Source organism: Hirundo rustica, chromosome 2 (assembly GCF_015227805.2).
Source record: "Hirundo rustica isolate bHirRus1 chromosome 2, bHirRus1.pri.v3, whole genome shotgun sequence".
NCBI lineage: Eukaryota > Metazoa > Chordata > Aves > Passeriformes > Hirundinidae > Hirundo > Hirundo rustica.
In genome coordinates this window covers 104,958,061-104,986,053 of record NC_053451.1, presented here as the reverse complement: position 1 = coordinate 104,986,053, position 27,993 = coordinate 104,958,061, and the positions used below count along the sequence as shown (strand labels likewise).

At 39.1% G+C, this 27,993-nt stretch overlaps 2 protein-coding genes across 3 annotated transcripts in view; one reads left to right on the top strand and one right to left on the bottom strand.

The window, feature by feature from the left end:
- The window catches only part of LOC120749537 (uncharacterized), a 325,325-nt gene extending 322,069 nt beyond the window's left edge, over nt 1–3,256 (top strand). For both annotated transcript variants that reach the window (XM_040057035.2, XM_040057036.2), the window contains exon 7: nt 277–3,256. In XM_040057035.2, the coding sequence (XP_039912969.1) occupies nt 311–1,411 (1,101 nt within the window). In that variant the 5' untranslated portion in view covers nt 277–310 and the 3' untranslated portion in view covers nt 1,412–3,256. The remainder of the gene's footprint in view (nt 1–276) is intronic.
- PHEX (phosphate regulating endopeptidase X-linked) overlaps nt 1–27,993 on the bottom strand; it is a 103,458-nt gene that overhangs the window by 5,273 nt on the left and 70,192 nt on the right. The window contains exons 15-21 of the mRNA XM_040057033.2: nt 27,291–27,349; nt 15,459–15,513; nt 12,299–12,366; nt 10,343–10,473; nt 7,287–7,352; nt 7,066–7,170; nt 5,245–5,321 (exon numbers count right to left, since the gene is read on the bottom strand). Coding sequence (XP_039912967.1) covers nt 5,245–5,321; nt 7,066–7,170; nt 7,287–7,352; nt 10,343–10,473; nt 12,299–12,366; nt 15,459–15,513; nt 27,291–27,349 — 561 coding nt within the window. The remainder of the gene's footprint in view (nt 1–5,244; nt 5,322–7,065; nt 7,171–7,286; nt 7,353–10,342; nt 10,474–12,298; nt 12,367–15,458; nt 15,514–27,290; nt 27,350–27,993) is intronic.

Below are 27,993 nucleotides of genomic sequence, written 5' to 3'. Positions count from 1 at the left end.
CACTGCATTTTGCTCGACAGCTCCAAGCATAATTCCCTCACCATGGGTACTAAATGATTCTAAGAATCCAGCACATTACCCTGGACAACCTGTTTCGGTGGACCTCTCTACTGTAGGAGAAGTACCACTAGTGCTAAAAACCCCTCTGAATAAATATGCATGGATAGCCTTTGATGCTCCAGGGAAAGAGCATCAGATAAATTACACGCTGAATAATTCCATCATTCTAATTCTCTACCTCTTGATGGCAGACTTTGTTGTGTTTACTTTTCACAGGAGAACCCCGGGGGACATGAAGACCACATAAACCATGATAAAGTTGGTGATACTTTTCTGCATCCTACCACAACCCCATGGCCAGATACCAGCTGAATTGCCATGGTCTGGAGCTACCATCAGGTACACTGGTGTTCTAGGATCATATCCCACAGATCATCACTCGAACCTAGCGACTGTAGTGCTACATGACTCTAAGATATATCGTCCAAGTGAATGGAGATGGGATCGGGAGGATTGGATTAGAACGCTAACTGGAACAATCGGTGAAATAATTATGGTAGCATGCAGAAAAGTGGAAGGATCTCTTTATGAGAAAGCTTCCACCATTACAATTGCTGGAAATTTTTTAGAACCAGATGGAAAAAATTATTTGCACATCCCTACAGCAGAACTGTGTCCTACAACGAAGTGGAAGTGTGCCAAACAAATCCCCCTTGTTTTGTGTTGTCGTCAGGAGTATGTTGGTAACTACACTTTAAGTCCCAGGACCAACAATATTGCAATTACAAAGGATTGTAAAAATGAATCAACTGATTGTTGGTATAGTTTTACTTTAGCCAAACCAACTTATGTGACATGCCTTTGGCTAAATAACTCGACAGATCCATTAGGTTTAAAAGGCCTAATTCACAAATTTAAGATAAATACTATACCAAAGCCCACATTGAGTAGAGTAGTTACGCCCCAAAGGGTGGAAGGGACTGAGAGTACCCTTAGTCAATATGATACTGAATGGCCTTGGTCCCAGGCTTTTGTTCATTTTACCGGATCCATGGGAAATGTGAAGGATTTAAATTTATCAACTGTTGTTATGCATGAGAATCAGATATACACTAGGCAGGAATGGGAAAAACAAAAAACCTGGCAGCTTCAAGGGGTAGTAGGGGAAAAAATTAGTATAGGATGTCGAATGATTAACGGAACTACCCATAGAAAGGCAACCTCAATCAGTGTTTTGACAAATCAGACAAATAAGCATGAAAAGGCTTGTATGCACCCAAGCGTACAGGATTGTTGGCACAATTTTACATTAGCACAAACCGTAGAAGTGGTTTGTCTTTGGTCCAAAAATACTAAAGGGCTTTCTTTTAAGTTTAAAATAAATGCTATAGCCCAATCTGTTAAGCATTAATGAATAAATTGGCTGCCACAACTAGAGATTTGACCAAATTACTACAACCACTGCAGTCATCCTTATTGGCTTTGGGAACACATCAGTGGTTATTATCAAACATATTACCAAAATGGGGAAAGGTAAATGTGAATGACAACAAATTGGTAATTGATGCACTTGGTGCTACACAAAATAACATTTTTTGGCCCTCAGATGTATCCAGGCACAATTGTGGATGCAGTCAGTTGCTGCCTCAATTATAAGAGAAGGTGAAGAAGGCATTTTTCCTACTGAAATTCAGAAAACAATTTGGAACAGTGCCACTTATTTTGAAAGAGAATTCCAATCCTGGTGGAACTTAGTGAATTTTACTTACAACCCCATTACAAACACAGCCACAGCTTTTGTGTTAACCATGCATAATGCCGCAGTGCATTTGATATTTCCTATCATTGCATTAGGATTGAACCATGATGGAGCTATTCTCTATCTGTTCAAGCATAGGGAATGGGCCCATCAAATTGGTAAGAAATGGCAAACTGTTAATTTAGAATCTTGTATTGTCCGGGAACAACAAGGGTTCATCTGTGAAAGTAATGCAATTATAGCTCAAGATGTTTGTCTGGACACAGAACAAAATATCTGTCATTTTGAAATTCATCCTAACGAGACTTCTGAAACAGTACTTGTATATAGAGGCAATTGTTGTGCATGCTTTAGAACTGCTTGTGATGTTGTATTTCTAGAAAATGTAGTTGTGGATACTAAAAATCACTCAAATTTTTGTGTTTGTAACTTTACCAAAATTACAGGGTGTGATTTTTTTTATTCAGCCCCAGTTACCTCTTATTGCCTTTTAGAATCCAATTATACACTGATTCACTAACAATTGCCTCCCCCCATTGGGATGAACCTTACTGTTACAATGTGTTAATTGGGTTTTGTAATGTTTTCTATTGTATCCCCTGTTCCCCTTGGAAGCTATCACGTGGTTTGTCCCTGCTCAGCTGCATCCATCCCCCACACTGGAACGTAACCCAACTCTGTTCCACTCCCACCTTATCCCTGACTGGGCAGTAGCTTGTCCCTGCCTCTAGGCCCGTCTCCCCTGGGAAAAAGCCCTGGGATGGCCGGGGGCTCACTCTCTCTGGGATGGGATGGGGTGGGGATGGAAACAGAGCTAAATACTGAGCTCAGGCCGGCAGGGGCAGGACCCCAGAATAAAGCCGCGATTCCCGCACGGACAGAGAGCAGACTCTCCTGTTGCCATCGAGGGTCTCCTGAACGCTCTAAAGAAAAAGGTTCCAGCAGCCTCTCTGGGCAGCTTTAAGGATCCTGGTGAAGGCAGATTCCTTCTGGTGTGGGCTCTCTCTCAAGCTAGCCGAGGCTAAAATGGAGCACGGGCTCCGACGGGGAGAGTCTCATCACCTTACTTTGGTAAAGAAATTGTTGCTTCATCAGGTTTTAATAGAAATTTTGGAAAAGATCAAGGAAAAGGGACAGAAAACCCTGGTGACTGTCCATCACAATGTGAAAGAAATACATTGTGTTATGGAAAGGGTAAGAAAGAATGCCGAACACAGGTGGTGAGATACTCTTTTTGGGTGGTCACCTACTGCCACAAGTGTCCTGAACAAATTGTGTCATCCCATCATTGTCCTTTTGATTTTATCTTTGATTGGTTTTGTTTTATCAGCAATTTTATTCATTATGAATTGGAGGATGATGAAATAATTAACACAACTGATGTCTATAATTAATGCACACAATTTGGCCAATGTCCCCTCCCCTGTGGACACTCCCAAGGCTATTGGTACAAGGCAAACTATATGAATAAGCCATAATTATGGATTACAAAATTTAGATGTGTGTTTTGAATTAATTTTTTGTAATCCTGTGAAAATTATTTTGATTTTTCTGATTTGTTTTGATTATTTGAAAAATTTGTTTTAATTAATATTGATTGTATTTGTTTATTTTTTCCTATTTCTTTTTCCTAATTTTCCTTTCTTTCTTTTTCTCTCTCTCTGTCATACTGTCTCTATTTTCCGGGATATGCTACCAACATTGACGAGTCCTGAAGGCTTCGCAACAACACCACGGAATCTTGCTAATGGAGCTCTCTTGACAACAATTGTGAGTCATGGGGTGGTGTAAGAGACGTTCCAAAGATCCCTCATCTGCCTCACAACCATCACCAAGGACAGAGAATGAAACCCTGAGACCCCATCACAGGAGTTCTGGCCTGGCTGAGGTGGGATGTCTGCCAAGTGTTGCTGCAGGAGTGTTTGCTGGACCAGAAAACAGGTCAGGAACAATGGGCAGGTCACGGCGGACTGGCTGTGCTTGCTGCAGAGGACTGGTCTGTCCTGTACCTGTTCTCTCAAAGGAACCCCCCATGCGTTGGCCAACTGCCTGTCGCTTTGGAAAAGACTACAAAGAAGACCCCCTTAGTTAACCAACTCGTGATCACCCCGTGGGAAGACGCATCTATTGGCATCACCACGAGGACTCCATTCTTCTTTGTTGGTAGCTATAATCCCTTCTTTCTCTTTCTCTCTCTCTCCTCCTCTCCCTCTATTGCATACCGTGATTGCACTCAATAAAAGTGCATTGTTGTTGAGTAGACTGTTGTTGTCTCCTGCTGTGTCTTTTGTGCTCTGAGATCACCAAACCATCACAATTTCCACCCGGTATTAGCGGATAGTGACACCATCTCATGGGAACGTATCTATGTAATGATTCAGAATATAAATACACCTATAGGTAAATAAATATGAGTCTTTTAAAAGACAACAGATTGTTATTTTACCAAAATCTTAACAAGGGTGGGAATTACGAAAAAAAAATCCCTGTAGGCTGAAAGTCAGCCTGACACTTCTGTGTCATTGTCATGATGTATCTTCAATGATGCATCTCTTTGTGCCTTGTTAAAAGGCACAAAGATTTGTATATGCACTACTTTTACCCTCACTAGCTGGTAAAACACTCTTTTATTGATTTCTGCTGACTAAAAAGTCAACAGAAAGTTGTAGGATTCTCTAGAAGGCAAGTAATCCACTGTATTGTGTGAATTTTGTTGTGGAGTTAACATCCTTTGTCCAAATAAAGATTAAATGTAGTACTTGACCACAGGCAAACCCAGAATTCTTAGTTAAGTAAATGCAACATGAATCCAAACAAAACCAACATGACCTTGGTGAAGCAGCAGATAAAAAAACTCTGACTCCCTAACTCCTGTGTAGTCTCTAAAACCTCCCCCCTTCCCAGAGCAGGGAGTTCACAAGTGTCTGGGGCTGCAGGAGCCTGTGGGGGGCCCTTTGGCAAAGACAGACTCCCTCTGTCAGTGCTGGACAACCACAGCTCCTTCAAGCAAAGTGTCACTTGAAGGCCGTTGGAAGAGTTTGAACTGAACTCACAGGGCACATTTTGCTTTGCATTATCAATGTCATTCAAGGTCAAGAATTAGGAGCTTTTAGTGAACTCAGACAGAGTAAGTCAAGGACCCTACCTATAGTTACTGTTTTCTAAACTAGAATTGCTTAGGGAAAGAAAGTGATACATGAGGCATTTTAGGTACTCAGGCCATGATTACAGGACATCACAGGGATCAGAATATGTTCTCGTTCAAATGGTTTTGAAGGTAGATGCAAGCTCCTCAATTTCACAGAAAACCATTTGTAATAGTGAAAGATAAGCTAATAAAACCAGTTCAATTTCCATCTAAACCAAGAGCACAGTCCAATTTTGTGTTTGCTCTTAACCTCCTCTTAAAATGCTATATTTCTGCACTTCTGTTCTGCAGAGAGTGATTCTGTGTGTACACCGAGGAAATACCACATTTGCACTACCTGAACTGAGGAGGGCTGTGAGCTCCAGTATATATCTGCTCCCTCGCAGATTCCGGTCTAAAGGAGTTGCATCTTACCTAATAAAATTTAAAACAAACACAACAACAAAAAACCAACCAAAAAACAAACAAACAAACAAAAACAGAAAGAGGCACATTATCTGGGATGACATTTAATGTAAAACAAAATGTAATGTCACTGTTCTTAAGATGCCTATTACTTATAGAACTCATAAAATGGAAAGACACCATAAATTCTTACTTTGTTTCACCTTTGCCAATCTGCAGTTTTCTTCTGGTATATTATCTTGTTTTTCAAATCCCCTAATAGATCCAGTATCCACCCACTGTTTTTCTCTACACATTCTTTCCCATCATCTAATCACAGTCACTTAACTAGTTTTTTTTTTTTAAGTTCTCTATAATAGTAGCTTGTCTTTCAGCTTGTGCTGCAGCATCTCACACCTTAATAACTACCAAACATACTTTTTGGTCTCAAAACTATGTAATGTAGGTACAAAAGGTACACGTAATGATGCTTATCATCTCTAGAATTGCTGCTCTTTTACCTGACATATTTATGCCATTTTCTAATGTCAGTTTCTTTTGAAATTACACATTTTCCACATTTCCATTAGTGGTCCCCAGTTCCCTGTTCCTGATATACTTCACCCAATCATAACTGACCAAAACCAGGGTAGCTAGAATATTTGTACAACTGAATTATCCCTCTTATACTGTATCCATTGCATGAAAAATCTCCTTTAAACTGCCCCTACCGTACCTAAGTCTCTACATTAAATGTTCCTATCAACAAAATCCCTTAAGCCAGATTGCCCATAGGATTTCAGTGGACTTGAGTGCAATTTTGTCTGGCTGAACGCAGTTGTGACATTTTAAATAAGTCTGTTGTGTGTCTTGAGCTTTGTGGAAATAGACTGAGCTCAAGGGTACCTTGCATACAGTGCTCCCACTGTGCACGAGTCCCCTTCCCTGTGAGGGACCACCGGACATATGATTCCTGCCATGGTCCTGAAAGACCCCCAGATGTTCCCTATTGCTTCAAATTTTTCTTGGAGAAAAACTGACATGAGGTGAAACTTAATTCAGAACAAACAATGAGAGTGGAATATCTTCTTTTTTCAGTATAGTCAAACTGAAACAGACATAGGCCCATAGACTGCTATACTGACTGTCAGCAGAGAAATTATTTTCAGCCAGGATGGGTTGCATTAGGTCCTGTTTCTTCAGTTTTGGATGATTCATTCCTCCAACTGGTGGTGAAGTTTTATAGCCTTTTACCTCTCATGTAGGGAGTTTGCCTCAATTTATTTACCCAAATAAGTTCTGATCCTCTCTCTTGCTCTATGTTTTTTTTCTAAAAAACTCACATTCCTTATCAAAGTTTTGTTACGGCATATTTAGTGTACAGATGGGAAAAAACAAACTAAGACTTTCTTCACTGCTGCTTAGCGTCCTTGAACAGCATACACAGTAACAAATGGTGTTAGTTAAAATTGAAGGAGGCTGAGGAGTCAATACATGCAGGAAAATCCTTTTAGTGCAGGGAAATAGAAAGAAGAAAGTTGCTGTGACAACACTGTGCAAAACCAAGAATAATTTCAGCGGTTCTGGCCCCATGGGTAGTTCAGGACAAAGAAGGAAAGAGAAAGAAACAATAATTGCGGGAAAAGTCCCTGCTTATACTCTCAAAAGTCTGTGTTTAGGTGACGCAGATTGTTGAAACCAATCAAGCTCATCTCTGCACTGCGTATTGTTCAGGTTAATAGATGAGGATTTGAAACACATTTGTACTACTCACATGGGCATAACTCAGAAAGAAAAGCTGGTTATGTGTGAACTCAAGGCCTGGCAGTAAAGGCTCTTCTTGTCCTCCCCTCTTTTCTGTAATCCATTTCCTGTATGCCTGATAAGAAAGAGATACTAAGTGCCTTTCAGCAACATGAAGATAACCACAGCTATTTTTTTCTTTTCTTTTTTTTTTTAATAATACGACGTTTCAGATATTTTTCATCTACTTACCCTGAAAGCTTCTCGCAAACCTCCATTATCTGCAATGTTTTCTGCCAGAGTTCTCTTCCCTTTCACCTTGGCAGAATGAAAGAACATCAGTCATTTGACCCATTTCCAAACTTCCTGCTTGGTCAGCTTCAAAAAGAGGGGGGAAAGTAAAACAAGGCAAGGACAACCTCAGTCAATTTCAACCAACTTTGGTTAGGAAAACTGGGTTTCCATGTGAAAACTGCCACTAAACTATTTTCTGTGATGAGTTATCCTGGCTCTGGTCATAGATCTCTGTAGAACAAAATATAGCAGATAGAACGCACTTAAGAATCCAGCCCCTGATCTTTGAGCTGAGCGTCAGTAATTTTCCCCAAAGGACTGTTTATATCTGGTGACATGTGAGATCCAGTAGCCTCTTAAACTTTTATCTAAAAGGCAATATTTATTTCCCTACATAACTCTTAATATACTACTGGGATGCTAAAATAACTTCTAAGTCATAACATAAATAAGCAGAATTAAAAATAACTGTCAGAGACAGAATCAAAATTGGTAGTATATTCAGTGCTCTAAAAATATCTGCAAAGGAGATTCCTGTTGCTTCTCCTGTGTATTGATTCCAAGAGCAGGAGCAATAGCAACTAGAATGTATTGTGAGAAACTGCACTATATAAACTTTGTGAGGAAACTGGTCTCCTGGCATTATCAAGCGCAATGTCATTACAAAGAAATCCTAATTTCTGCTGGAGTAGCATTATCTCTACTCACCCAGCCTACTAAGGTCCTTGTGTTACCAAATATATTTATAATTAAGCTGTTTTCCTCTCTCCTGTGCCTCAAATAAGCAAAATAATTGAGCACAGTTTGAGCAGGGCTCTGAAGGTCAATGCTGGCTGCAGCCATCAGATCTCCCGTGCCACAGGGTTCAGTACAGTGGGGTTGGCATCAGGATTCAGTTTCAGGATGGCAAAAGAGGGAATAATGGAGAAGAAGAGGTAAAAACACCAAGACAATGGCCAGGTACTTGTGCACAACTTGTGCACTCAGTGCAGAGGAGAGCCCAGGTTGGACTCAGGACATCTTACTCGATGACGTGTGTGCAATGTCACAGGAAAAATGGGAGCCACAGAGGAAAGTGCAACCCTTTCCTGTCAGCTCTCCCCTGCCCTCAGGAGGATGGAGACAGAGGTGAGAGGACAAAAGGTTCTGGGACACCAGGGAACAGGCATGCACAACAGCTGCCTTTTTCCCTGCCCTTCCTGCTCACACGATTTACTTGCATTGGGCTTGGGAAGGAGCCTGACTCAGAGCATGAGATCAGAATAAACTAACACTGACACAGGGCCACAGGTCATCTAAAAAGTGGAGGAATTCTTTCTGCTGATCTCAGGCAACTCTGGATCAGGTATCTTAGGCTATTCTGCACAGAGAGTTTGTGGCAGGGATCAAGGACCATGATAAGCCCTGTATTTGATGAGATGACTTTATGTGATTGTTGCACTCTGAAGCAATTTCTATATCCACTTATTCTTTCATCAGGCTTCTTTTCTGAAGACATTTTCATTGTATACCAGATGAGAAAGAAGAAGAATAAATAGGTTTCTTGATCCATGAAAAATATTCATACAAGGGTAAAAAAATCTGCAGAGTATTGATGTAAATTACAGGCCAAAATGATAATAAAAAAAAAGGTCTTTGCTTGCATAGCTCTTCATACAAAAGCTATAAAATATGGCAGAAAATTGGGAAAATCTTCTATAATCTAAAAAGTCCTTTTGGTTACCCCATGGATATAGAAGAAATGGGATGACAAGGCTGTGGGTAACAGGATCTCTCTAGGAAGCCCATCCATGGTCTTCAAAGGCAGTCTCTACTCTGGGAGGAAGTTCAGACCTACCTCATCTCAAGAGACAGTGCAAAAGGGGATGGCCAAGCCAGTGGCAGAGGCACGGGACGGGCTCAGCCACATCCTTGGGGAAGGTTTTAATGATCTTCCTTGATCATTGGCATTTTTGTAATGACAGTTTTTGTCCTACAGATATTCAGGAATAAGCCTGAATTTTTTTATTTGTAAATTAGCTTATTATGAAGTATTTCAAGTTTGAGTTGCTGGACTTCAGTTTGGAACACAATATGGCTTTGTTATCTCTGAGATCAGTACAAAACAAGCCTGGGAAGAGTGCTAGAATTGTTGATAAGCATTTCACAGGGCCCTCACTATTCTTAAAAGGCAAAGATGTACTAATATTTCTAAAATGTAAGTAGGGGTGATAGAATTGAGTGGGGACTGGAGCATGTGTTTTATCCTGGAAACTAAGATTAAAATCATGTCCCAGACAACATTACTGGAATTTCAGCTATTCATTTCTGAAGGTCTGGGATGTATCCTCATTTTGGACACACATATGAAGTTTATCCTCTTTTTGGACACACATATGAACACATTTTCAGGGAAGCCCATACCTCTGATAGACAATGAAACAGAAACAATTCCCTCACACTTTCCTTCCCAATCCTTTTCTAGGAGCTACTGCTGTCATATTCCCTTGATTAAACATACAAATGGGGTCTGTGTGCACACATGGGAGAAATAGCAAGAGTTGAATCTGAAATAAAGTAGGGCTTATGCATCCATTTTATAGCTGCAATAAATAATGGGCAGAATTTTAAAAGGAATCTATAAAATATGCTATTATATTCTTTCTCAAAGAGTGACTGCTTGGTTTTCATTACAGACCTCATCTTCAGAAGACATTTAACATGCTCACAATAATTAGACCAGCCCTGCTGAGTGGCTTCATCCTCTTCCTCTGATTCTAAAACGATGTGATGGAGATAAATGGTTTAACCCTGTCACCAGAGTGTGGGTAGTGGTATTTGACTGGACTAATCAAACCTGACAGACAATTTTTAACACAATTATTCACCTCAAAAAATCATTTGTTGTGAAAAATGAAGTTAGTAGCCTAATATCCCAATATGTTGGGATTTATAAAAAGAGAACTTAGGAAAAAAAGCACAACAACCCAAACTCCTCATGTACCACTGTTTTCAGTCACTGGTGGTTTACATACATGTAAGCCTGCTTGCTTCCAGTAGTAATTGTTGTATTGATTAATCATGCATTTTGTTTTCTCTTTAAATTTTTCTTCAGAGTCAGTTGTCCACCAGGGGTCTAAATTTCCATTTTTGTCATATTTCCGGCCTCAAAAAGGAAAGAAAGAAGGAAAGAAAACAAATGTTTTTGCAGGAGAAAACTTTTACAGTTTAGGAATCTATCACCTTTACAGAAATGAGAGGTGAATGTTCTCATGTAAGTGTGTGTACAAAATGGATAGCATCAGCGAGCAAAATCTTGACCCCACTCAAATCAGCAGTGAAAAGCTGGCATTCTATTTATTGTCATAATTGCCATTTGCAGAAAAAGATAGTAATGACTAATGAGTTCTATAGTACATTTTGTAATTACATAGTGTAAGAGGTACTTAGGTTTCTTGCAAGTATAATTGCATTTTTCATCCTCAGACTATGTGTCTTTAATTTTAAAAATGTGATGATAACTAACTTATTATTAATTCTTCACTTGATTAAGAAAAAAATCCTTTTCATGCAAACTTCTGAAGTTCCCATTCTTGATTTTGGAGCAAAACTGGAACTTTTAAACCCTACTCATGGAAACAGGGGGAATACACACATCCCATTGCCCAGCTGATGGTTACAGCAGTGGCTTGTTTCAGCCTCAGGTGAAACCCTGCTCCTATCATCTGAAGGAGAATATTTCATCTCCATCATGACTCCAGCCAGTTTGACATAAGACATGTTTGGACTTTTCTGAGAGTGTGTTTAGCTGCCCGTGTGGATGCAGCCTTGCTCTGTGATTTGATTCTTCTCTGTAACTGCAGGAGAGAGAGGTAAGGAGCAACACAGCCACAATACCAAGTACTGCAGATGTTTTGTTTCATCTTTTTATTTCCTTTCTTTTTCCTCCTCTGTATATTGTCTTGTCGAAGGTAAAAAATTCCCTATTTATTTCTATATTTGGAAGGCAAGACCCTGGCAAGAAGGAGGAGGATTCCCTCATCTGCTGAGGGAATCAAACCTCAGGTTCCTTTCTGACTGGCAGGAGACAAGGTGGAGATTAGGTGCTCACCTGCACAAGGTGGGAGTTTATGAAGAAAAGTGTCTCCATTCTGGAGTGTTTGCTGACACAAAGTGTTGTAGAGCAGTGCAAACAGGATACCAGGATACAATGTGGTGGGGGTTTTTTTTGGGGGGGGGAGGTGTTTTTGGGTTTTTTAAGGTATTCAATATTACACAACATAAGCAAACTCAAAATTGCTCCCTGGAGAAGGAGGTTCAAGTTTCTTTCTCCCTGCACCTCCCTCCTTCCCTCTCTCCCCTCACTTTCTGTCAGGAGCCCAATTTTTAAAAGCACTTTGCTGAGACAGCCAAACCTAGGTAGTGGAAATGCCCCACTCCATCCAGTGTGTCAGGACAATAGGATTGACATTTTCTGACCATTTTTCCCCTCTCTCTCTTTTTTGAATTTAATTTTAATATTTTGCAAGACCTTTTCTGTGCCACTCTTGGTACAGTATTGTACTTTAAAACTTCTGCAATTATCTTTTGAAAAATGTTAAACCTGGAATGAAAAGTTTTCTTGGAAGTAATTTTTTCAATCAAAAATTATCCCTTTGCCCTTCCCACTGCCTGTTAGGATTTCAGAATCTGTTGCTGATTTAGTTTTCATTCAAGACAAACAGAAAAAGATCAGACTTGTGATATTTCTTACCAAATAAAATCCAATTCAGACAAGCAAGATTCCATGCAAATAAATCTAATAAATACAGGTTTATAATTTTTTCACACAACTCAGCACCATTAAAAAAAAAAAAAAAAAAAAAAAAAAAAAAAAAAAAAAAAAAAAAAAACCACAAAAACCCTAAAAATGCTACAGCATGTACAAGTCAGCTTTTTAATCTGTCAACTCTGTAAATAAAAAAGTTGTCAAAATGCAGTGAAATACTCACCATTGCTATCAAATCCATGAGTAAATTCATGGCCAACAATCACTCCTATGGCACCATAACTTAATGACCTGTAACACGAAGAAGCAGCTTCCTCAGAAGGTGTTCACAGTCATGAACATTAAAGGACAAATACCTCAGGAAAGATCATTATTGACTTAAAAAGAGAGTGAGGAGGCAGGGTATATGGGTCTAAAAATCAGATCTACACAATTTTGACTTAAAGATGTTGAAAGTCTTAACATTAAACTCTTGTTTAAAAGTAACATTTAATCCAAAACTTTGAAAGAAGTGTGATCATTCCCTCTTCCAACCAAATCCCTTATCAGCACTCTATGAGCTCCAAAATATCTCCTTCAGCTGACTGCACTCTGTATATTCTGACTGGGAACAGGACAAAGTTATAGCTGTAACTACTCCAAAACAAAGATTATATTTTGTAAAGCATTAACAGATGTCCATTCAGCTTTAAAAAGAAAGGTCATATAATTCTCTTGCACCTGCCCTGGAGTAGGACATGATAATACAGTTAGATCTAATGCACCCAGGAAACAGAGTAAAAATAAATACCTTGTATTCCTGATTGACAATTAAGTATATCTTCCTTATTATATCACAATAAACTGCTTTTAGAAGAAATAGGGATGAAAGAGGGAAAAGCTCAGGGCTTTTTTACACCAAATACAGTGACTATCATGGGGTAGGTTTTACTAAATGCATCTTTCATTTATTGAGTTGCTTTTGTGATTTGAATTATTTCTGTTATTGAGATGTCATACTTCAAAGTAGCTTATAGTATTTCCAGCACATCTTATTGAAATAGAAGGAAGGCAGAGGGTTTTGAAATAATGCATTATTGGACCTAATGATCCATAGTGCACTAATTACTCATCTCAGTCATGCCCAAAAAGTATTATATCATTTAATTCCCTCTGCTCCTATGAAAATCCTTCACTTTGTTTTTTCTTTCCTGAATGGTACTTTGCATGTGTTAAAATCTTCCCTACTGCTTTTTACACCAAATACGGTTACAAACCATCTCCAAAAAATGCAGGTTAAAATTATATGTTTCAGCAATGGAAATATCATCCTTTTGTGTGACAAATTTGTAATCTTGTGTAGCACACAGTGATAATTATCCCTAATAAATTCACTATGTAAGACTTGTTTTCCATATCTGAAGTAAAGGGGTTATACAGGATCTTTTGCAGCGGAAGAAGTATAAAAATAATGGCACAAAACATGTAAAGAGATAAAGAAGAAACAAGCCCTATTACTAAATACATCTTATTTTTCCTCTAAGGATCTTTGTCACCACGAGTGACAGGAGAAAGGACAGGCTGATGTTCTGGCACTCCTACAGCTTTCCTTAACTCAAAAAGATGGGGATAAGGTTGCAGTGAATGTTGGCCTTTGAACCTGTGAACTCCAGCTCAGCATTTTGTCCAGCTCAACAACATTTTTTCCAGAAATTTTTCCAGCCCTGTTCTTGCTTCTCACTTCTGGGCACAGCTGGACAGGGATGGAAGGGATAGGTGCAGCCCAGCAGATACCACATTAAAGGGGAACTTTCTGGGACTGGGGAGGCTCAGAGAACTGTAAGGAAGTGATGAGATCAGGAAGTTTGAAGTCTCTACTGCAATATACCTGGCACTAAAAACTCACAACTGTAAATTATTTGAATGTTATATTATTTCTTGTATTGAGATGCAAAAGTGATAGCTAAGCTTCTCTTTATGCAAATAGATGTAACTGGTTTTTGGTGGTTGGTCTGGAACTGGACATTAAAATGCCACTAAATGTTAAATATTTGCTAAATCAGTTTTTCAGCAAGCACTGGTGACTTTTGCATGGTTTATCTGTTCCACTGTCATGTACTGTTTCTTCTATGCAGACAGAAAACAGCCAGAATATTTCAAGGACAAAAGCAATCTGTTGTCTGATATAAACCAGCTACATTTGTTTACTAAATTTCATTTTGATACCTACTCAAGCAAAACCAATTTAGGCTAAGGTAACCTTTAAAGAAGAGAAATGAGCAAAGTATAATACTTTGAAAGAACCACAATTTTATCACTATGGCAGGAGGTCAAGATACAGAGAAATCTCTTCAGAAAGCAAAGCTGGAAACAGGTCTGCAATAACTGTAACAGTAAATAAGTTCACCTAAAAAAAAAAAGGTCTTTCTTCTATCCCCAATTACCACTTACAAAGTCACCTGGCCCGCAACAATTCTCTATGAATACAAATTAATTTGTTCCTAAATTGAACGTGTCTTTCTACATATATTGCCAAATTTTCTGTTTACAAGGACACAATCCCGATTGGATGATGGCAAACACAAAGTGATCAAAAAGTTTGAGGGTTTTTTTTTTAAAAAAGATTTATTAAGGATATGTTTCACCAGCAACTGGTTTTATATAACTGCAAAATAACTTTCAGAAACTGCCATCAGAAACTTTTCATGGTCTTATCCTGCCCTAAAATAGAAACCTATTGAACTGCACAAAAGCAGTGATTTTTCAAAATTTAATGTACATGACCTATAATTACCCTTCCTCAGCTACATTGGCACATGGGCCTGCTCAGGCAATCGTTTATGCACATGAAGATATTCTTATGCACCTCGACAGGCACAGACAAGGGCCTACTGCTAATCTTAGATATTAGCAGAAAGCGAACAATAAACTGATAATAATTGGCTTCTCAGGGTATTCACTTCTGTTCAGGAAGTGTTAGTTACCTGATTTACAATTCCTTTTAATACCTGCCATGTGCACACTGCTATATCTGCATGCTGTAGCATTGAAACACTTGCACTTGGGTGCACTTAATTAGGAATTCTAGTGAGAAATCAGTCATCAGTTTAAGACAACAGCAGTGCATATGGCTCCCAAGGGTAGGAAAAAGTATTGCACAAAGCAGCACTTCTCAAAGTCAGCTCTTCCAGTAGAAAAAGCAGGAGACAGCAGCAAAGAAACAACCCAAGGGCCAAACATGCCCTACAGAAGGACAACACAGTTTTCTTAGGTGCTACCTTGCGGTTGCCTTCAGTACCATGACCTTCTTCTCCATGCCCTCTTCTTTGTCTATATGTGTTTGCAATAACTTTCCCTGTATTCCTCAGTACTAGGTGGATGAGGTTCCCTGGTGCAGCACTTACCTAGGATACTCTGTTCCCCAAAAGAAAGGCTTTTGAAGTTCTCCTGCTGGGAATCCTGCAATAACAAACACAACAACAAAAAAAAACAAATTAAAAAAAAAAAAAAAAAAAAAAAAAAAAAAAAAAAAAAAAAAAGAGTGAGGTCAATTGAATACTGCTGAATAGCTGTCACAATTCCCTAGGGTTTAGATTTTATGGCCTCATTTGTTTGGTTTCAGAATGTTTTTCGAGGGGAGCTTTCCCTCAGGTGGAAGAATGCAATAGAGAGGATTTCAGAGAGGCAGCGGAGATCCCGCCACACGCCTGTCGGAGAGAATGCATGTGCTCCTGAGAAAAACACACCCCATATTTCCTGTGAAGAGTACTGACTACCCTCAAATGTGCTGACTGATCGATAGACAATACACAGGTAAAGTGCAATAAGAATTAAAATACTGTTGGCTTAGTGAGGCTTCAGTGAAGGAAATACAAAAGTGATAAAGTGTAAGCTGATTCTATTTATGAAAAACAAAGATAAATGAAACCTGATTCTAGTTATGAAAAACAAAGGTAAATAAACATACTTAGGCACTTCTGTAAGGGAAAACTGTAGATTATTAAGTCTGTAGGGTCACTCTAGCTACAGAAATTACCTGTCTGCTTCTGGTAGACTAACCAGTTGACAAAAAATATCAGTGGTGAGTGATGAGCTACTTATGTTTCTTATAGGAATCAAAATTGCTCCTCAAATTCAAAGGCACAGCTTTATTTTCAATTCCAGGGTGACATTTTAGGGCCAGGATACGAAAGACAATGGAATTACACATGGTAAAAGTTTACCAGTCCAAAGAATTCCTAAATAAAACATACACCCATGGTTAAAATTCTTCTGTGATGGTGAAAAGTGCCATCCTTCCAGGCCCAAATGTGGAATTTACTGTCTTGTACCACAAACTGCCATCTATAAAGCACAGGCACACACCTGCTTAGAAGGTTTACCCACATGGTCATCACCTTGTTGAGGAAGAACATTTCCTCAAGTGGCTCATTTGTCTTCCCAGGACTGGTGATTTACCCTATAGGTATCTCTTCAAGAAATCACCTGAACACCCAGGACAATACAGAAAACATATTCACTTGATTGTAACACTATTCAGTTTTTTGTTGATTGATCATAAATTTCTTTACATCTGACATAAGTTGCCAGGCAAGATCTTTGTCTCTTCCTTACAAAGACTTTAAAACTTACCTTCAAATAAAAATATAAATAAAATAATAATTAAAAAACAAACAAACAAACAAACAAAAAAACCCACTACCAACAACAACAAAAACCCCCAAACCCAATATGCTGGGTGTAATTCATGCCAAGTGATGTGGCCCAAGGCATGCCCTCCTGGCCTGCCCAGCTGCCTTTTTCTGTTGCTCTTCTGTTGCCACCATCATTCACTATCTGCAACTAATTTATAAAAAGTGTGGGTTTCAAACTTATTTTCCAAGTGTTGTCTGGGGTTTTTATCCTTACTTCTTCAGATATTGTTTTATTGTTTCAAGCACAGCATCATTTTCTTTTCCAGCACTACAAACCACAATTTTACCAATGTCAAGGACAAAGTTTTATTGATCTAACTCTCCTTGCCTCCAAGTGCACAAAGATTATTTATTATGCACGTTTAAACAGAACATTTTAAGCAGAAATGGTACACTCATTCAACCTGATAAAAATTGCTTGTTAGGCCTTAAGAGCCTGTTCAGAGCTGAAAATCTAGTCTGCACTGGTTCCCTCCAAACACTGAAATTCGGAAAAGGTTTTAGGAATACTTAGATTCTGCTAACTCTAAATGATCCTATCCCCACAGCAATGGATGAGAGGAGCTGTGTCCAAAATGAACAAATGAGCCATACTGAAGGTGGTATAAACCAAGCCATCACAGTCACCCCACAAATCATGTTTAATGATCAAACAATCCTGGGTGCCTGTCACTGCACCAAGAGGCTTTCAAGAGCTTTTAAGGGGCTGCAATTATTTTTTCCAGGTATAAACATGCAGTGAATTTGCACTTTTCTGCAGTAGAGGTAATATACATTATTTACAGCAAATAAGGTACAAATCTTCACTCAGGCTTATCCAGCTACACTAAGTGTGTCTTCTTGAACATTGCTGAAACACAATCATCTGTGAGTTAAGCCATGAGATAGTTTTCACTGAACAAACAATGTGAGTGAATGCTAGGAAGCTCCAGTGCTGAATCTGTAGAACAGGTTGGTAATTATTTTACTCAGAGTCAGGATCCATTTTAGATTAGAGCGAAGTGCTGGTTGAAGGAGTTGTTTCTGCTTCTGGACATGTGTGAATACACCTCTGTAGCTTGCACTAAAGGAAGCTCAGAAAGTATTTTCAGGCCAAAGCAGAGTCAGAGGCCAGTAGAACATAACAAATATTTCAGGAAAATTCAGGAAACTGGAATACATTATCACCAGTAGGAGTTGCTTTGTTTTGTTTTGTTTTGTTTGAGGGCTGCATGTTTTGTGGGTTTGTTGGTTTTGTTTGTTTGTTTGTTTTTAGTAAGAAAAAAAAAGTCTACGTTTGAAAGTGATTCTTGGTGAGCTAGTAGAGCAAATGGGGCCCATTCCCCAGAGGTCAGCAGCACTGAGGGACTCAGGGTGCTTGTCCACTTCCAGCTCTACACATGAAGGTCTGGCAACGCTTTTAATGCAACATCTCCTTCAGGCAAGCAACAACTACATCATCCTTGGGGGGAGCAAGGATAACAATGTCTTATACCTAGAACATCCTTGAAATTGTAACGTGAGATTGATCACCAGTTTCTTATTTTGTGCTGATCTGAATCCCTCAATTTAGGCAATTCCCTTGTGAAGCCTGTTTCTTTTTTTGTTTGGCATATTGCACCTAAAAGAATTAATGACAAAACTCAGAGAGCTCATACTAGGCTGCAGATGCAATAAATACTAATGGGGTTATTTGTATGCCACTGGATTTCAAGCAGGAAAAGGACAGATCTGAAGGAGTAAGACAGACAGGCTTCAGAGAATTTCACATCTTAAGGAATAGATACAGGCACTGGGGATGTATTTTGAGCTGACACTTGACCACAGATTTATCCCATGTTGTGCCTCTTCTAAAGCTTTCTCCCTTTACACAGCCCCAGAAGAGAGATACAGGCTGACAGTCTCTCTTTATACACTAGATGATTTTATACATTAGATTGCAAATGCAGGCCCAGTGTCCACACTCAAGGCCATTACTCACCGACAGCACACAGAAGGAATGTTGTGTTATCGTATTACAGACCCCACAAACCCATCTGCCATCAAGACCTGGACTTGCAGAATATGCTTTGACTACCTTCCTAAAACCTCCCTAAATTTGGAGCAATGCCACTGGGCTGCAGGGTCATTCTGAGACGGGCACTGGTGTGACATGCCTCAAGAGCACTGCTCCGTGGACAGCTGAGCTCAGGCTGTCACAGAACAGCACTGCTACCAACATCAGTGCATCTTACTGGTGGCAAGATGGGACAGCCAGGCTAGATCATCCTCAAGATGGACTTTGTGCTGCTCATCCCAACCTGCTAGAGACCAGCTGTTCTGATCACAGCCCTTTAAGCCCAGCAGGTCAAGGAGTTTTCAGTGCACCTGACCATCCACTCGAGTAGCCAATTCTTCAGCGGTTTGTATTTGAGCATGTTAGGGGAGACAGTGCTCAAATTCTTTCTGAGGAATAAATCATATTCACATCTTTCTCCTCCTCCACTGAGCTAGTAATCTTGATGTAGAAAGCTGGTCAGAGAAACTGTTTCCAGGATTTACTTTATCATGTACACCAGGACTGTTGTGAGCCTAGCTTGTAATTCCCTAGATCTTACTTCTTAGTGATAGGAATGACATTTGCTTTTTTACAGTCTTCAGGACTCTTCCAATCCCTAGTCACCATAATCTTTCAAATATTACCAAGACTGGCCTCATAATGATGTTGTGAGCTTGTAGGTGCACCCTGTCAGAGCCTGTGGGCTTGTGTTTGCCCAGTCTGGTTAAACGTTCCTTAACCTACACCTCCTAAATCTCCTCTGTTACCAGGGCCCCTGATCACATTCAGCACTACATTTTCCCTCAACTTGCTGCTGCTGCAGCTACACTTGCAGAAACGTTTCTTCACATCCCTTGCCAGATTCATCTCCAGGGAGGCTTTTGGCTTTCTAAACCCCTGTGTCTTGGACAGTGACTGTTCAACTTTCCTCTTAGTCACCTTACTGCTCTGGAATGCAGGGGAACTTCAAGCAGTGGAGTACACCTGGCTTACTTCAAATATTTCACTCTGAATTTATGCTCATCTTGAAGCTCTGGCAGAACTTTGCCTGCACAGGACTACTATTAATGTTATTGAAGGCTTCTATCTTTGTTATATCCGTGATATCATTTTCAGCATCTTTCTCCAGCAAGGTGCTGTAAAGCTTGTCAGAATGTATTAAAAATTTCAAGGTGTTTCCTTTTTCTCCAATTTTTCAGGGGCTGTACTGCCATTAATAAATCCATTTACTAGCTGATACCTTCATGGTGTAAAATAACACCATGAATACCATGAATAGCAGATGAATACCGTTACCTCAATATAATATTGCTAGTTTGCCAAGTAGACACAAGTAACTAAATTTGATCTGATAATTCCCTGAAAAAATGCAGAGCAATAATGGATAAACTAAAACAAAAACACATGAGAAGATTCACCAAACCATGAGGAAATGTGGTGTTCAAATCTAAGTATGAATTCAAATTTTATAGTTCAATTACATTATTCAGTTATATTGCATGATGTTTTTAGCTGAGTAAGGCAAATTCCAAGTTAGTGCATTTACAGCTTCCAGTGATGAGGTTGGTTTGTTTAAAGCAACTTCTGACAGGCTAGTGAATCCTTTATGTAAGTAACAGGTATGGGAGAGAGCTGTGCTAAACTGTGTGATAAACAAGGTGCTCTGGTGCCACTTGGTGCACTGGCAGTTCTCAGATGTGTTCAAAAGAACAACTTGTTTTTTTCAAATGCTGTTGAATGAATTCAGATGTGCAGTTTTAAATGGAGAAGATATAAGCAGGAGACTAATTACTGGTCAGTAATCAAAGAATGTTGAATTCACATAAGGAATTAATGTGAAGACAGCTGGGGTGTTGGTTAGTTGTCTAAAAACAGCCCAAAGGGCAGGATACACTTGTTTAAGATGGTTCCACAGACTTCTGTTTGGTCAACTGAATCTCACCCCAGAGATGGTTTTGATGTCCTCTTTAGGGTCTAGCTGCCAATCTCAATGGCGAGGTGCTCCTGTAAGTTTTATCTCAGATAAAACACATGAGAAAACCTTTCAGACACCGTGGAGCACCCCAGACAGCTTTGAGCATCCATATCTAGGTGACAGAGACCAAAGTGCCTGTCATCACATGGACCTGAATCATACACCTTATTTCAAGTTTACCCTGTGGGCAAAGAGGATAGAAAACAAAAAATGTGTAAGGATAGTGAAACATGATTTTAAAGAGTTAAGATTTTAGCTAAAGGTTAGAAGCAATTTATATTGATCAAGATGTAAGTTAGATTCGTAAATGGTAGGTTAATGATTATCAGATGCCTAAGCTCGAGCTAACTGTTATATTATGAGTTTGTTTATAGAAAAAGTGGAGTAAGTGCACTGTCATAAGAACAGATTGAAACCACTAAGAACAATGGCCAGCACCTGGACTTGGTATCAATCAATCACAAAGCAGGGGACCTTGGACAGTGCCAGAGGGTCATAGAGACCTGATGAAGACTCTCCTGACTTCATCCTTTGAGACCACTGACCCAATTCGAGACCACCGACCCAATTCAAGAGAAGAACTGCACACACATGAAGGACTGAGAGCCTCATTTTAATACAGAGCGGGGATGGGAGGTGCTGGGATTATGCATATGTATTGTAGGTAAAATCTGGGAAAATAAATAGAGAGCAAAGAGCCTTGTTCAGGGTGGCCACGCCTTTGGGAGATGACTCCCGTGCCGCCCGCCGGTGAATAAACATACCACTTTCTAACTTTAATTAGTTAGAGGTTTTTTTGTCCGTGACTATATCGGTTTTCAACGACTCAATAAAAAATATCAATTGTGTAAGGCACAGTAACCCTTCCATGCAATGCATGAATACAAAGCTTAATTTTATGAAGAGGTCAGTGAATAAATGGGAAGTAATGGTCCTAAAGCAAAGGACTCTGCAGCATCTGCTTCAATCCTTGGCTCAGTTTCTGCTTCACCTGACAAAGACACTTTTTTCAACTCATGGAATAGAGAGAATCTGGTGTTTACCAACCTCAGTGGGGCAACATGAGGAGAAACGTGACGTGGTTTGTGAGGCGCCAAGGAATACTGTCTGCTAAGGGAGTAGGAAATGTGAAAACATCTGTTTTGCAAGAAACTTTAATCTTTATTTTATGAGGAAAAAGCCTCAGTGGATTCCCCAGGGTGAGGGAACAGGGGTAGGGGGAGAGGAACAGAGAACAAGTTGTTCTGTTTTATACATTCATGATAAGAATTTTAGGAAGAAAAAAATAAAGAATGGAGGTAAGGATCATGCACCATGATTAAAGAGAATAGTGCTCTTTTAGTAAATAGGAAAAATTGAAAATGAGGGCTCACTTAAGACACTTAAAGCTTACTCAGTAACAGGGCTCAGAAAGTCTTCAGTCCAAATCTGCCATGTTCATTAACCTCCAGGAAACTAATGGCACACTTGACACTACTTCCTCTATAACCTTCCAAGTAGTCCAGCTCTTAACAGAAGAGAGAATGCCCCTGTGCACATTCCCCTTATCCTGCCCGGGCCACTGCACCAGGTGCTGTTTGCCAGCACTTCCCTGGCTCTTGGCAAGATGAGTTCTCCCCTGCAACTCACAGCATCAGTGAGCTGCCAGCGTAAATATCTGCATGATGCTTCCTGTAAAGGTGATACTTATTGGCTAATATGAGCTCTCATCTGTGGTTTTCTCTATGGATGCTAATTTGAATGCAATTTTTAAATGCTGTTGTAGATTATATCTGCTTCCTGTAATGTACTGAGGCCACTCTCTAAAGAGGCCTCTTGACTTTCACTAGAGAACTGCAGTAACATCACAAATGACTGAGAAGGAGCATGGATATAAACTTACAGAGATAATATCAACATGAATTATCCAGTACATCTATTCAAGCTTATATCTCATGAGTGCATTGCTTATATTTGCCTCAGTTCATGGTGAATATCCCTTTCATTGCTGTTCACAGCCCACAAATGTGACTATTTTTATATATTGTAGAGGCACATATATTTACAGTTTAAAAAAGCCTAAATACACCAAATGTCTGATGAACAGCTCCCTTTTATCCTTAACATATTCAAAGGCCAATATTTTAGTGCTGTAATGAAATAAAACATTTTCTTGAACAGAAGTATGCTAGCACACTTTGATCATCACTTGTGTCTATTTTCAGCACATATTTGTTGACTGCTCTAGAGTGGATTAAAATAAACTAATCCTTTAGGAATGTGTGTTTAGTGTTCCAATTATGGTAATTAAAAAGATAGTATTCATGCTGCTTAGATGATATGAAGTGTACTTAGATACACATTTTGAGACTCTAAAGGCAATGACACATACCTGTTGTCCTTGTTAAGTACCATAATTAAAGGGGAAATTGACAAACTAATGTACAGAAAATTGAAAAATTATCCAAACTAGGATTTAAAAAATATTAACACCCAATATAAACATGCATAGTCGTTCATCTAAGACATTTTGAATTATGGAAGAAAAGGAAATAAATAAATAGAACTCACATACAGAGAACATCAGGAGTAAACATATAATATTAAGATAAATTAGATGCAACATATTTTAACTCAGCTCTTTGCAGCACATCTCACATTGCTGCAGCTATTTATTTCTCCTTTGGAGGTATTAACAGAATAATTGGTGATTGAAACTATCTGTAGTTTAGTAATGAAAATAAAACAAAGCAACAGCAAACACAGAAGTGTTTGCACTGGAAGAGAGCAAAATCTGTTGCATCGACTACATATGCAAGATTTGCTAAATTCTCCCAAATCTAGAAATTTTAAAAATCATCTTAGTTTCTATTCTCTATTAATTTTCTCTTTTAGAGAAACAAGACCTTTTCTTCCAAGTAACTGAGTAGCCAAGTTGAAAACACTAACAGCCTGCCTGTATATGAAGGTCACATGGACTTGCATGGATAGTCCAAAATTTATGTCAATGATACAGATTATAGAGAGAGAAGAATTTGTGATCCTTCCATCAAGAGTGTCAGAGACTTCCCTGTTCTCTGAACACAGAAAGCAAAAGCAGCTGCCTAAAACTCAGAAGTGATCAAAACATCCACAATCCCCTTCCTTTGTGCAGGTACCTGATGATCATTCCTTTTCAGAATCCATGGGTCAAGGCACTGATGTTTCTTTTTCTCTAATTTTTTTCAAAAAAACCTCCAGCGACTGATCAAGTTTGGAGCTGCTGTGGCTTTGTTGATATCATCACACAGTACATTTCCATTTCCAAACTACTGGTCCTAATTCTTAGAATCAAATTTTGGAACCGGGGATTTTCCAATTTATGTAGAAACTACTTTCCATAATCAAATTCTATTATGCATTTTAAAATTCTTATTTCTCAAATTCTTCTTAGTAAACTCACTTACAAAGAGGAAAAATGGATGGGCCTTGAAGACACTAAAGTCCAGTTTGCTCACTGAAGAGCAGAGGCACTCAAAGAAGATAAAAAGAATATTTGGTCCATTCACTCATTTACAGGAGTGATCATTAGTAGATGAGAAGGGAAAGTGTCAGAATTACCTGTGAGGTAACTCTTTTGCTAGCACATAATCCTACCTTCCAGCAGCCAGCAGCAGAGGGAACTCTCCTCCTAGACGGGGTTTAGATCCCTTTGGTTTTTTGTACAGAACACAACACCCTCTTTTCAGTTCACCTGGTAGTGCAGTGAGCAGCACAGATCCTCACGACACACCTCTCCAACTATTTACTAACAAGTAATTTGTTCCTACCTCCTGCTCTTATCTCTAATCAGTCATTAGTTTATGAAAGGGCCATCTTTCTTGTCCCACGACAACTTTCAGTTATCAGTATTGGGAAAGAACCTAATCAAAAGTGTTCTATGGAAAAAAACATATAATTATATCAAGCATGCTTACTTGCTTTCTGAATTTAAAAAAAAAAATTCTAGTAGATTATGAAAGCGTGATTTTTTTTCTAAAGGAAAAAGCAAAAACATATTCTCATGTTTACTCTTCACTGTTATATCATATGCTTATTTTTTCTCTCTCTATTCAATCATGTTGTGGTCACAACCAGATTCTTTCATATAAAATGACTTGCTATGCAGATCCCTCTGAACTGTCTTTTGAAAAATAGAAGCTGGTTGTTTGGAAATTTTTTGTCTAAGTTTATTTGAAACATTTGGGAGAATATTATCTGGTCCTTGTATTTGTTACAGTTCATTGTATCAATTTCTTCTAAAGTCCCTTCTATTGACTCTAAATTTAAAACTATTTCTGGAACTAACCTCACAAGAATAAGCTCCGGAATTAGAACTTCCCAAACTCTTCCAATGCAAAGAATTATCTGATTTTTATGCCTTAGAGACTCTCTCAGTGAATTTGACAAAAAGGTTTTATTATTAGCTCTTATGCTCCTAGAAATTTGGTCCTTGAAATCTTTCTGGGCTTGCTGTATCACAGTTTTACATTTAACTTGCTGGAGTTCAAGATTAATTGTTATTCTCAAATGACTCTTGTTTCTAGAACTCTTTAAAAATGCCACAGTTCTTGTGGCATGTGAGCAGCTGCCAGAACTTGGTACGGATTACTACTGAAAACACAGCTGCAAAGCAGTAAGGCCGCAGTTCTTCATTCCCCAGCACTGATGGGAAATCAGAAGTCATTTGCCAAATGTTTATCAGCAACTTCTCCCAGAGAATGTTCTTCCCACATCACACAGGACCTCTTTGCCCCGTAAAAACCCAGTAGTGCAGGATGGTACTGTGTCTTTCTCTGAATCTTTCCTCCTGTTGCACATCATTTTTAGGGCATGATTACATTTGTACCTCTCTCTCAGGTACAAGAGAGTTTGGTTCAGAGCCACCTAAACCCTTTTCCTCTTTGAAACAGTCCTAAAAGGACCGAGAGTGAGTGGCACTGTCCAAACTTCCAGGTCACCTGCCAGCAGAACAAGGTCAGCAGTTATGATAGAAAATACAATTTCCCCTACACCCATGACTGATGGCTCACATTTGACAACTCTCTGCCTCCTGACTCTTTCAGACACAGCGAGTGTGAAATTTTCAGTGGCTCCAGCCTCTCATCACAGTTTTCTCTAATGTACCACAGCAGAGAGGCTGGGACAGCTGAGCACTGCTCAAATTTGAAAGAAGCCAATATTAAAGAAGGTTTAACAGCAATGGCTCTTGTTCTTCTCTGAGCAGGCTTCCTCTCCACTCACACAAAACCTTTCTAGCAGCAGTGGTGGCTGGAGGAAGAGCAGCTGTAATGCTTCACGGGTACCTCGGAGCTGTGACCACCTCAGCCAGGTGCTCCCTCAGATGATCAACAAAAATGTGACTGCTTAATGATGACAGCCCTCTAACTGAGGCAGAGCTACCTAAATCTAGCACTAATTTAAATCAAAAGAACTGCCTAATTATTATACATGCTTTACAAATGAGACCACTTAGACATGAAAGATTTTCAGTGAGTGGTTTGAAGTTGAAACTGTTTACAGAAATTGATAGAAGCAAATACCAGCAGACTCAAAGTGCCAGCCCTCTGCTGTACCTTCTTCAGTGTGATATGTTAACTTTATGTCTTTCTCTCTGTGACTAAAAGAGATTTAGGAGAAAATGGGGGAATCACTCAGCAATTTTTGAGGTCCTGTCTCTGGGGACTGAAAGCACAGAATCGGTGGCAGCCACCTTCCAGACCCCAACAGCATAGAAAAAGAAGGTTGATTAGCATGCAAAGCTAATAAGAGCAAAGAGAATTGCCAGGGTAAAGGTAACATTGTTGTACACAGAAAGACTGGAATTTTAAAGCCTGTTAGAAAATTTCAATTCAAAGCCCCATTAAAGCAAACAGGAAATGAACATCCAAACTCACAACTCAACTTTGAAAAACTCAGCTCTTTTACATTATTTGTTTCCACACTAGAATGTATGCTACCTAAAAACAACCATTAACAAAAATTAGAATAAGACTGGTAGTACTGCACATACAGGTAAGAACTTTCAGTTAACTACAGATATCCCTCCTTGTCCTTGAAGGTATTGAACAGATGCGCTGGATACACCTTCTTATGTTTTCTGGTCTATATCACAGTCTTCTCTAGTCACATTTATTGTTACATATCTGTCACTACTAGAGAACAGAACTGCTATCACTGTGTATTTATGGAGATGTGTGTGCACATTTTTGACACAGAAAACAGAAGATAGAAACATTAGGCTTAATACAAGTGATTTAAACTATCATCCACAATGGACAGAGTATAAACACACACACACAAACACAGACACACACAGTCACTCCAACTCTTCTGATACAGGGTAACTCATGGAGCAACAGTAGTTCCAATCTGTGGGAGCTTTGGGTTTTCCAGAACAATCCTCTCACTTGAGTCTCATAACTGAATTACCAGGTTTGAACTTTTAATTTTCAGTCACAAACAACACAATAGGTACAGCTGTTATCTGAAGCTTGGTACATACATTCCCAAACAGGCACTTTACAAGGAGGCTCAGAAGGCAGATACTCACTGATCTGGTTGGTAGATGCACTGTAGAAAGCATTTACAGTAGTCGGGCTTGTAAACCACCTGTAGTAAGAACAAAAGAAATTGTCTGTCAGTACATTGCCATTGACCTTTATGAATCAAAGAGCAAAGATAAAATTGAACTCAGTAGAGGGAAGTAAAAACATTAAGGACTTAATACACATTAAAGTTTAAGTATTTTTCCATTTCAGTACACGTTACCCACTGTTTCTAGAACATTGAAATCTATTGTTTAATGACTTAAACTCCATACAGGCAATGAATGCCCTACAGGAACGATTGTTAGTGTTCCTATCATGTGATCTGTTTAATTTTTAAGTGACCACTGTGCTTGTGAGGCCAGCCATGCTGATGAAACAAAATTCACCCAGCAGAGGCTGCAAAACTGACAGCAGCTGTAAAAACTCTCTTGGGTATTTTTCAAACACGTGTGAAGGAACTCCGTGTTGAAATTAGAGGAGAGGAGAGTATTTTGAAATAAGTAAAGTGGCATTAGAGGCTTTGCTGAACAACTAGTTGAAAAATTAGGATTATGCCAGCAACATAAACAGGTAATTTCTGGGAATGTAAATTCAAAATAAACAGCTTCATATTTTGTACCCTAAGCAGTGAACATGACCATCCTAAACAAACAGACCACTTGCCAGGCATTTCTTCTCATAGTTTTATTTCTCATATATACTGGA